Source organism: Perca fluviatilis, chromosome 20 (genome assembly GCF_010015445.1).
Source record: "Perca fluviatilis chromosome 20, GENO_Pfluv_1.0, whole genome shotgun sequence".
Classification (NCBI taxonomy): Eukaryota; Metazoa; Chordata; class Actinopteri; order Perciformes; family Percidae; genus Perca; species Perca fluviatilis.
In genome coordinates this window covers 17312921-17324728 of record NC_053131.1, presented here as the reverse complement: position 1 = coordinate 17324728, position 11808 = coordinate 17312921, and the positions used below count along the sequence as shown (strand labels likewise).

Here is an 11808-nt window from a genome sequence, read left to right as displayed (position 1 = left end):
GAAGTGCTCACACACACACACACATACACACACAAATGAACAGCGACATGCAAATATACAAACGCACATTACTATGTGTGTGTGTGTGTGTGTGTGTGTTTGTGTAAGTGTGCATGTGTGGGTGGAAGATAATATCCATGACTGACATGAAGACCTTACAAGCGTCGCTGCTTTTGGATTCTGTGATAGCAGGAGTTGTGAGCTTTGGCTTTACCTCCTGGTGGTGGTGGAGGTGTGTGTGTGTATGTGTGTGTGTGTGTGTGTGTGTGTTTGAGTGTGTGCATGCATGCATGCGTGCGTGCCTGTGTGCGTAACGTGCGTGCATGTGTTTACTGTGAAGTCATTGTGAAAGTGAACATTTCATCGTATAGTCATGTAGACTTAAAATCTCTCTCCACTCATTTCCAAAGCTTGTTTTGTGAATTAAACATGGTATATTAAATACATAATGTACTTTCAACTCCACTACTTTTTTACACCAAAACATCATCATTATATAAAATTACTGTTATAGAACCATATAAACACCATATTAAGTAGTTAAAATTTGCTCCAGCTGGACCAATTGCAAGATTAAATTGCTACTTACTGTACATATACATGCATCAATAACAATAACAACCCAATAATATAGTATACATGATAATAAATAAATCTCTGATCATACCTCTACTTTTGTGAATGCAGGATTTTAAATTGTGATATTGCTTTTGCTTTTACTCAAGCATATGTTTCAGCATCAGTAAATTAGAAGTAAAACACAGTTAAAGGGGTTTTAATTAGACTGGGTAATTATTTGCATAATTCTACATTTAAGAAATAACTCAATACAATAGGTGTTCATTTTTTTTTCTCCGTTTGAATTCTAAATGCACAGCATCTTGATTTCTTGTAACTTTTCCACCTTAATTTGGTTGGAAAACATTTAAACATATATTAAACAGGCTTCCCTTAAGCCCACCTCTCTAAACTATCCATTTTTGTATCTTTGATCCCCAGAAAAGAAAGAAACCAAAACCTGTGTATGACATGGAAATAAAGGGGGGCAGAGAGTGAAAAATGATACTGAAAAAGTATTAACATGTTAAAGCTTAGTGCTAGGTCATTACCAAAGTTTTCACACCTCTGGGATCCCCAATCTCACTCTTTTATTGGGTATGATAATGAGATTCGAAACACTCCTGCCTTTGATTGTCTTGCAAAGTGCTCTCTTGGCTGCACACACTCATGCACATGTATAGCCAGTTTCTCTCCAGCCAGGGAAGAGTTAATGATCCTACACCTGTCCTATCAGACACCTGTTTCACTCCTCTCAGCCAATCAGAGAGGAGAGGGAAACTCTCTGCTTGGATGAAATAAATCTTGAGTTCAGAGGGAATCACAACACTTGACTCATCTGTGTGTCACTGCTCTTCTCTGCTACACTGATAGACTTACCGACTCAGAGAGAGAGGAGCTTCACAAACAGCAAAGAGTTGAAATTAAAGGAACCTATTCCGGCTGACTTGGACTGAAGACATGACCAAAGAGACTGAGTAAGTTTTGTGAGGATATCATTTTCACATTGTTGCTTAATATGTGGGCTTTATTGGGATTTTCATTTTCCAAAGATAAAACATTTTCATATAGACTTTGTGTAATGCAGAAAAACAGGGGTTTCTGTCCCCCCCCCCTTATTCATATTTGCAATGAGACCCCCATGTGAAAGATCCCTGTTTTAAGAAACGGGTATTTTGCAGTAGAAATTGATATGGATAGTTTGAACACACACACACACACAAACGCGCACACACACACAGTTGGGTCTGTGGTTGTAGTGGGTCTGTTTCGGCTTGTGTTGTCACTAACCAAGGGACCACAGAGCACAAAAGGAGAACGGGAAATAAGAATCTCCTCTTGAGGTGTTGGACACAGACAGAGGGCAATGACAACATGTAATGCATTGAATTACATAATGGCGAAACTCTAGACATGAGCCCCCCCAACCCCTCCTCTGTGTCTGTGTAAAAATATCTGCACTCGGCTGGTTTTAGGGGGAAATGAAGAGTAACTAATGGAGTTTACTGAGGCTGCTGGGTGTGAGAGGGAGAGACTGGTGCATCTTAGAGCAGGTGTATGAGGTCACTTTTAGTATTTGTAATGTACAGTTGCTGAAATATCAAGGATAGAGACCTAAATTAAAGTTATAATCTGGCGTCAAAACAAAATGTACAGCATTCCATGCTCCAATACAATATTTCTAGTTTTCCAGGTGCGGTGTAAAAATGCTATATTGAGCACTCTTCCGTTAATCCTTGTGAGAAATAACTGGATTTCTCTTTAAGCTATGGTTGTGTTGTGGTGTTGAACACCTGTGGTCTTTCCCTCCTGTCAGCACATTTAATTAGCTGTTTATCTAGAGTAAACTGCAGCTATTTGTTCATTAGCTACTTCAGACAAACTCCAAAGGGGGATTATCCTGGTAGGCAGGATATTTACAATCCAATGTTACTGCGAGTCTTTACAAACAAATCCAATCCTCTGAATCCCCCCTCACCCCCTTTTTATTTTTTGTGATATGGAAAGCCAGAGCTCACCCGTTGTGGGTGTAAGAAAACAGTGTCATCATTTTTTAGGTCTATGTAAATAAGAGAGTTCATACAGGATTCAAGAATGTATTTTTTTTGTCTTTTCACAAATCCAGAAACCACAAAACACTATAGGTGTGTGTGTGTGTGTCTGTGTGTGTGTGTGTGTGTGTGTGTGTGTGTGTGTGTGTGTGTGTGTGTGTGTGTGTGTTGGGGAAGTGGTGCAGGGGGTGTTTGTGGGTGGCCCTTGGCTTATTAAACCTTTATGACACCACTGCTTTTTAGGGATGTTACTCAGCTCCGTGGTTTTGCAATCGAAACCCTCAATGCTCAGGGGCAAGTATGTGCAGTGCCCCGAGGCTGCTGCTGTTAAACTCCAGCTTACTCTCACTCTGTCAAACCCTATGTGTCAAATAAGCATTTCAATTACTTGAATGCATTTTTTTCCCTTTGGACCAATAGGTAATTCCACATTTTTACAGTTTTTTTCTGTGTACAGTATATTTTGATTTGTCAGTCAAGCAGTCAATCTAATCAATTACTCTTAACTCCTTTCATCTCTGTGCAGGACTCTGGGACTGGTCTTTCAAAGCGAGAACTTCAACTATAACCGTAACAATAACTACGTCATGGACTCCTGGCCTTACCTGGAGAGCCCTGCCCCCGAGCAGAACCACTCCAAAACCAGACTCCATCCAGGAGACGACCTGGCAGCCTTAACCATGCTTTATGAACAGTGCAAGGTAAATAATGTAGAATCGAGAAAACTTAACTCTATGTTAACCCCAAGATTAATTCTAACGTTCTCACTTTGACCACTTTTTAAATATTTAATTTATTTTTATTTTTCCAGAGCCAGAAAGAGCAGAAGAGTACCTGCAACCGCACTGGCAACATCTGCAAAACAGAGAGGTAAGACAAAAGTTCACCAAACAGTTGCTGTAAAATCAGTCTTTAGCATATGTTTCATGATTAAATGAACGCTCATTTCGAGGAGTAGCTGCATGATTACTCTATCATTTCCATCCTCTGTAACTGAATAAAACGCATTAGAGAGAGTGTTAAAACAGAAAGAGAAAGGCAGGGCTTTGGGAGACCATAAACAGGTGAGTGAGTAATCCCCAAGTCAAACATAGTCAGGGGGATTATTGTCTACCTCTCCAGTCCTTCCATCCATCTATCCTCTCTCTATCATCATCTCTGCCTCGCTTAAAGAATTTCACAACAGGCAGACAGACGGTTGTTACACCCCCTGTCCTCACTGAGCTCTCCATTCCCTCCTTGTTAGGAGGGTGAGAAATGGCCATTGTTGGGGCGCAGTGTTGTCCCCTCAAACATTTTGAACAGAGAAACTCAAACACAAGATGGATTAACAGACAAATAGTACCCACCCAGACTCAAACCGTGTCTTTCTGCGAGTTCACCTTGCAGTAGCTCTGTGTGTGTTGAGTGAATTTGGACACAAGATGTGTTATACGTTTGCAAAGGCTGCCTGCAAGCGTCTGTAATGCATAATACAGTCAATCACTTTAAAGTTGTTTGTTTCCTTGCTCTCGTGGTACTTGGGTGGAATTTTATAGTCATGCTTTCATGTTTGTAATTAATTGTCTACTTCCTCTTTTTCCCAACCCTGCCAGGACTCCAACCAGCACCAATGAGCTTGTTTCATTGGAGGCATCCAACGTCATGAAGATCCTTTCTGATAGTGTTCCCTTAAGCCACCCCCAAGATGTCTTGGGATCCAAGCAGCTTGCCTCCATGCCCGGCTCTGTTCCCACCACCTCAGACACTTACGCCACCCTGACCAGTGTTGTGGCGGACACTTACGACAAGCAGGAGCTCAATATCATCTTTGATTCCCTGCTGCAGAAGTGGCCAGAGACTGGTGCTTTCCCCGACCACAGCCCTGAGGTAGGTTTAGCGTCAATATTGAAAAAGTTGACCCCTGTTTCCTGTGTCTTCTATTTGTCATTTCCCTCTCCAGGCCTCTCCCTCGTTCCTTTTTATTAACAAATGTCCTTTTGTGAATTTCAGACTCTTCCCTACAGTAGTGCCTTCCCTGAAAACCAGTCCAGCCCGATCTACTCGGGCTCCTACACCGGCTCCCCATCAGAGAGATTCAGGAGTGAGTTCCAGTTTTCCCTTGGAGCTCCTCTGGCTTCTTCTTACAAGTCCAGTGAGCTGCCCATGGTCTACCTGAACAAGGGCCAGTTTTACCCCATCACTCTCCAGGGAGTGGACAGCAGTGCTTGCCTCACTGCCACTAAAGTCAAGGTTAGTCATGGTTAAGTTGTTTTGTTTGGTTTTTAACATAAAAAAAATGGTGACTATTGTTCTTAGTGGCATCCGTCCCTTCAGGCTTTTTTCATGGGGCCCATGATTACATAAATTCTTTGCGTGCCACCAAGCCAACCCTTCCTAAATATCTGTCCCTCCCTTGGAGGCAGCTCCTCTGTGACTAATTCCCTGCTGACACCCTGTGCACTAGGGTGGTACCATTAAAAACAACAGTGTCCTGCCCTGTATAATTTATTCCTACGGTGGTGTGATGAGGCCAGAGTGCAACGGAGCTCAGCTCAGCTCCCAAGCGGAGTGTAAAAAAGAGGAGTGGAGGGGAGAGGGGGAGGTGTTGTGTGGTTTTAAAACATAGGCGACAAACCTTTTCTTTGTCAAGCGAATTAGAGGATAAGAATATACACAAATGCACACCCGCTCACTGCAAATAACTTTTGACAATGTGGGGAGAAAAGGGGGATTTGGAGTGATAAATGAAACATGAAGGCTTTTAAAGTATCTTGTAAATGTAGGCAGTTGATAGAATTACATAGCTTGACAAACTTACCTAATTACCTGTTGTTTTTGTCACCCTTCTTTCTCCTATTCAGACAGTTGTGATGGCTGTGTTTGAGAATGACAAAAGCCCAGAAATGCAGCTCCGCTTTTGGAATCACTGGCACGCACGTCAGCCAACCGCCAAGCAGAGGGTCATTGACATTGGTATGTTCATCACACTTGAAAATACAAAGTCACTGTACACCTGTAAACACACATACACCATGTGAAAGATTTCCTCACTTGTTACATAAAAAAATCACCCCACCAATTTTTACTTAATGAGACACCTGAAAAGGTTTTATTTATTTTTAGAAAAGAAGATTAAAAATGTTTTTATATGTTTTGTCTTTTATAGCGGACTACAAAGAAGTGTTCAGCGGCATTAGCAACATAGAGGAGGTGGCCTTCAATGCTCTCTCCTTTGTTTGGAACCCCAATGAAGAGGCCAAGGTAAACACACGTACACAGAAACATGCATACATGCTTTTATATAACCTGTCTCCGTTAGGCCAGTTCTTTGGAAGAGTGAAGGAACAGAACAGGTGGAAGATTTAGAAGAAAAGAGAGGAAAGGTAGTAAAGGGTGGCAGAGAAGAGAAGGAGTGGCTGAGGAGGGAGGGGAGGAATCCCAGAAATGTGTTTGGCCCTGAGGCTCCTGTCACCACAGCAGGCGAGAGCCACGACAGCTTATTGGAGCTTCTCTGTGGCCCAAAGTAGCTTGGGCGGGGCCACCAAACCTGTTACAGGTGGAGAGAAGCAGTAAGAAGGGAAATTATCAAAAGAATGTGTGGATAGAGAGGTAAAAAAACAAAACAAAAAAAACCTTTGCTTTAATAATTAAAAACAAGGAAAAATAGAAAAACAGTTAAATATATTAGGGGTCTCGTTTTCATGATGGAAAAGACCCTAGATTCTCCCTTTTTTTCCCCCTTGGTATACATCATGTCTCACACACATGCAATTAAGGGTTGACATGGAGAAGGATGGAAGTGGTCAGAAAACATGACACCAACTTAAAATACCTACTCCTATTCCCACAGGTGTACATTGGCATCAACTCCCTGAGCACAGACTTCTCCGCTCAGAAGGGAGTGAAAGGCCTGCCTCTCAACCTCCAGATCGACACTTACGACTTCAGCTCAGGAACCAACCAGCTCCTACACAGAGCCGCTTGCCAGGTCAAGATTTTCTGCGATAAGGTACGTCGCCTGTGTCATTTCACTTCATTTGCCTTTTCTTACGCAAAAAAACAAACAAAACAGATCTGGGATTTGTGGAGTCAAAGTCATTATTGTAATCATGTGATTGTGTGTCCTCAGGGTGCAGAGAGGAAGATGCGTGATGAGGAGAGGAAGAAAAGCAAAAGGAGGGAAAAGACCAATGCTAACAGTGAGTGTCGCAGACAGCCCATCTTAAAGATAATGTCATTCTCCATATACACACATATATACATGTCTTAGAGAGTGTATTCTAACTTCCTGCTTTTGTTTTTCAGCCAACAAGTCTTTAGTGAGCAGCTCAATGGGCAGTGAATGTACCTTCTTCCAAACCCTGGATGACCACATCACCCAGCCAGTTCTCTTCATTCCAGAAACACACCTCTCAAGCTTACAGCGCATGGTAGGTCCCCCTTTAACTTTTTCCTGTCCTCTCCTTGTTTCCTGTCTTCAGTGACTCATGTTCCCGACCCCTGTATCCCTGCAGGCAGTCGCACAGGCACGCGAGATACAGGAACAAACTGTGGGAAAGTATTTAGTGGGAAAAGTGGGCTGAGAAGGGGAGGGCATGGTGTCAGTGAAAGTGAGGCGAAACACAGACTTGAGATTGGATGAGCTTATTGGAGTCGAAACCGGGCACAAGTACAAACCGCTACAGCTGCTGACACTGAGATTAAGCTACGGGTGTTTACACACAAAAACACACACACACACACACACACACACACTTGCAAAAACAGTGAGGCGGGAGTGCTGTTCAGACAGGCCAGTTTTCCCACACTGTGAGACTGTATATACTACACTATAGGGATATGTATTAGAGTGTGTGTGTAGAGGGAAACCTATAGATTTAATTTAGATACAACTTCGCTGATTTACAGTGAGTAAATCTGAAGAAAAATATAAACCAGCTTTTACAAAATAACGTAATGATGCAATGCCCCGCAGTCTGTTTTGAATGGCTATGGCATCTTTGATTGGCCAGTACGATAAAGCGTGCAGTAGGATGGTCCTATCTCTGTCTCTCCATCAGTGTCCACGCTTATGTGGTTCTGTTTGAGGTTATGGGAAATGCAGTCTTAAATAATGATAACATTCACACAGACAATGATGGGAAAGGTGACTTTAAGCAATGCTTTTATCATTGCAGTGGTGTCTAATCAGATCTGTGGTCTCCTCTTTGTCTCTCTAGGCCACTCCCATGGACGAGATCGAAAGGTAAGCATAGTAAACACAAGGCGACGTCAACAGTTGTCCATCACAACCATTTTTTTCTCTCTCGAATAAACACATAGTAGCTTTTTAAGTCTAATGTGAATGTCTGTTCTGTTTTTCTAGGAGTTCTAGGAAGAGATTATATCCAGAGAGAGACCAGATTAGCTCTCCTACCAACAAAAAAGCCTGCAGAGAAGACCCACAAAGAGGTACATAGAAAACTAAAAGTCTAATATAAAGAATATAAAAAAGATGACATAAATAATGAGCCAATGAGCTTTCCTTGTCTTTTATGCTAAATGTTTTATTCCTTTTCTCGCTTTCCAATAGTTCTGCTGTACGTAAGGACATGCGCCGAAGAGGTGTTTGATGCGCTCATGCTCAGCACGCCAACGCTGTCAGGCCTACGGGAAGCTGTAAGTAACAAACTCTGACTTCAAACACATTCCAAAATGATCTGACCTGATTTCTGAGGTGGCGATAAACCTCCACCTTGTTTTTGTTGTTGCCTTCCAACAAACACACGTCATGCTCACATCGTACTCACTTTACCGTACGCTATCTCAAGTATCTTTTTTTCCAGCGTGAGATCATGCTAACTGTCGTCTCATATTCCTTTCCTTCCTCAGGTGTCAGAAAAGTACGGTATTCAAAAAGACAGTATTGGAAAAATCTACAAAAAATGCAAGAGAGGGTGAGTATCTTGTTGTTTCTTTGTTATGTTTTAGATGGATTAAAGAATTTAATTTGACACGGATGATGTGCATAAATCCAGGGCTTAGTTTGTGGTTTTAATCTCCTCTTCCTATAAGGAAGCTCACGTCGACAGACTGGGTAGGTAAGTTAGTTGGCTCGGCCTCCTGGAATGTGTTAATTGCAGCTTCTCCAAAAGAGAGACAGATGACTAGGGGAGGCTGAAAAGATTTCAAAAGTCCCGCAGATGAGTCATGGGCGGGTGATTGTTGTACTTTGTATATATGTTTTTCATAACCTCATCGGAACATCAGGAAGTTTTTCGGTGTTGAAAGAAATATCTGGTTTGATCAAGTTGAGGGCTTCCAAAGGTTGTCCATCAAGTTGTGATCTTATTTAGTTTTTTTTTTACACGTGTCACATTTCTATCAGCTAAACATTGAGATGGATGGAAGAGTTTGTAAGAGCTGCACTTCTCCTGCTCAGAATTTGGGCACTTTGGATTAATTCGAAAAAAGGACTTCAATGTTTTAAATTTCCTCAAAAGTTATGAGGAAAAAAGGTGGCACTCCAGTGGTAATGAAAAGGACACCCCCTTTCTTGATGACTGATGATTCACAAAGATCTACTTAAAATCATTATCATCGCTAGGGCACGTCTCATTAGCGGAATTCCCGAATAATGCATTGACTGTATCTCACGTAGTCAGTAGCTGTCAAACTGATAATAGTATGGGTCACCTCCTGTAAAATAACAGAGGAGATCAGAAGGCAGTTCTTAGAACAGAGACTGAAGCACCTTTGGGTGATTTTCCTGCTGATTCCTGCTTGCTGCTGGCAACTATCACTTCAGGGGGAGCAGCTAAGCTAACAGGTTGGGTTACATTCTGCCCACAATTCCCTCCCTCCTCTTTTGCTCTTGTCTTCAATCAACCCTGTCCCTGCAGGCAGAATGCATGAGCCACTGTTTAGTTCAGGCATTAAAGCCTTACAGACTTAAAGGATAGTGTTAGTGTTGGGGAGAATGCAGAGAGTGACCTGATTTAATACCCCTACTGGTACAGGAGATATAGCGCCACTGTGTTTTTCGCCCAAGAAGCTTCCTCCCAACAAATGACATGATGCGTTCAACCAACACAAGAATGCTGGCGACCTGCTGCTTATGTCACACTTGAGATAAGAGTAGGGTTAGGGTTAGATGACACATTTTTGAGCCAGCTTGCACGTCCTAGTTTTAAAGAAGAATATGTTTTTATTTACAGTACAGGCCAAAAGTTTGGACACACCTTCTCATTCAATGCGTTTCCTTTTTATTTTCATGACTATTTACATTGTAGATTCTCACTAAAGGCATCAAAACTATGAATGAACACATATGGAATTATGTACTTAACAAAAAAGTGTGAAATAACTGAAAATATGTCTTATATTTTAGATTCTTCAAAGTAGCCACCCTTTGCTTTTTTATTAATAAGGGAAAAAATTCCACTAATTAACCCTGACAAAGCACACCTGTGAAGTGAAAACCATTTCAGGTGAATACCTCATGAAGCTCATTGAGAGAACATCAAGGGTTTGCAGCGCTATCAAAAAAAGCAAAGGGTGGCTACTTTGAGGAATCTAAAATATAAGACATGTTTTCAGTTATTTCACACTTTTTTGTTAAGGACATAATTCCATATGTGTTCATTCATAGTTTTGATGCCTTCAGTGAGAATCTACAATGTAAACAGTCATGAAAATAAAGAAAAACATTGAATGAGAAGGTGTGTCCAAACTTTTGGCCTGTACTATATATATATGATTTGGCCCACTTTCTGTGCACCACTGATAGATTTTCCTCAAGATCGCTGACCTTTTTTTTTTAAATCTTTTCTTCAGGATCTTCGTCAACATGGATGACAACATCATCGAACACTACACCAACCAGTTGGCCTTCCTCATTGAGATGTCCGAGGTCGTCGGCGGTCAGTTCCAGGTCACCCTCATTGAAGTATGAGAGCCAGCATCCAGTCAGCCTGCTCCATTGAAGGATGTAACAAATTACAGCTGCCAGTTGAAACCATCTCTAATAGCACTGCTCAGTCAAAGACTATGTAAGCTGTGGACTGCCGAAACCAATAAGAGAACTGGCCTGAAGAGACCTCAATTTTTTTCTCCAATTTCAGTTGAAAATGAAAACTGTTTCTCTGTGTTGTAAATACCACTCGCCCCATGATTTTGTTATTTGAATTTAATATTGTAACGTAAGAGCAATTATGATGAACATCCTGTACATATATAATGTAAATAGATTTTAATACAACAGTGTTTTATAAACTAGCCATGTGCATGTCGCAATCCATTTTCCGCAAATTGCTATGTATTTCAATGCGTTTTTTTGGAACGCTGTACATAATTTGTGTACAGTGTATTTTCAGCATTTTCAGAGGTTGCTATTCTTGCTGCTTTTAATGGAACCATCATTTCTTCTACAAAAGCGAATGGTGTGTTTTTTTTTCACCCACAACCTACTACTGATATTTTATACCTACCATAAGTATCGTCCTTAGGTTCCTGTAACTTTCACGAGTAAAATGGCCCGATGCCGGGTTAAATTCAGAACCTAAAGTCAGACATTTCCACCCATAAAACCACACAATAGTTGGTATTGGCCATTATTTAGTCCAAAGTTGTGGACATTTCCTGCCTGTATGGAGTAACCACAGAATTTTCCTGGAAACAGTTCAACCCCCCCCCCAAACCCTGAGGACTGCCAGAGGACTTTCATAGTATGCGTGTGTATGTGTGTATGTAAAAGGTTGTAGGATCTCCCCCCCCTTCAGTACGTTATGCGTCATTTCAAAACAAGCATGTATCCCTGTAATATTTCATTATTATACCATGGTAATTCTGGTTGTATTAATCACGTCTTGCCTTTTTGTAAGAAAATAAAGTAAATGCATAATAGGTCTTGTGGCTGTCTCATTATTACACATACAGATCTGATTGAAAAGCTAGCCATTCGCAGCAAGGATCAATTATCACTGGAACAAACAAACTATAAAGATTAGAGATGCTTCCTGTGCGCATTCAAAATTACAATAGTCTTTTAATGTGGAGTTTGGAAATATAGAAACAGTCAACAACAAACTATCAGATCAAACAAAAGTATGAATCCCGTCTGTGTGAGAGAGGCTTGGTCTCATTTTGTTTTATGTATGGCTAAGTGTGTGCTAAGGAAGGGGGTCATATGAACACACAAACAGAAAACAAATTGCGTTCTCGGGTTTTTTTCGCAGCT

The 11808-nt window shown here is 41.3% G+C and overlaps 1 protein-coding gene across 1 annotated transcript; it reads left to right on the top strand.

Annotated features, from left to right (window-relative positions):
* The first annotated feature begins 1367 nt into the window (after positions 1 to 1367).
* Positions 1368 to 11474, top strand: grhl3 (grainyhead-like transcription factor 3). The gene is made up of 15 exons (XM_039787090.1): positions 1368 to 1535; positions 3136 to 3310; positions 3421 to 3479; positions 4205 to 4478; positions 4602 to 4841; positions 5453 to 5564; positions 5758 to 5852; positions 6442 to 6600; positions 6721 to 6790; positions 6897 to 7021; positions 7811 to 7836; positions 7957 to 8042; positions 8164 to 8249; positions 8463 to 8527; positions 10407 to 11474. The coding sequence occupies exons 1-15, from the start codon at positions 1519 to 1521 to the stop codon at positions 10522 to 10524; spliced, it is 1707 nt and encodes a 568-aa protein (XP_039643024.1). The 5' UTR covers positions 1368 to 1518; the 3' UTR covers positions 10525 to 11474.
* Positions 11475 to 11808: the final 334 nt, after the last annotated feature.

Excerpts from the sequence above, each read along its gene's own strand:
- grhl3 (XM_039787090.1), top strand. Across the intron at positions 7,022-7,810 it reads TCTCAAGCTTACAGCGCATG|GCCACTCCCATGGACGAGAT; the intron begins GTAGGTCCCCCT and ends TTGTCTCTCTAG. Across the intron at positions 8,528-10,406 it reads TACAAAAAATGCAAGAGAGG|GATCTTCGTCAACATGGATG; the intron begins GTGAGTATCTTG and ends TCTTTTCTTCAG.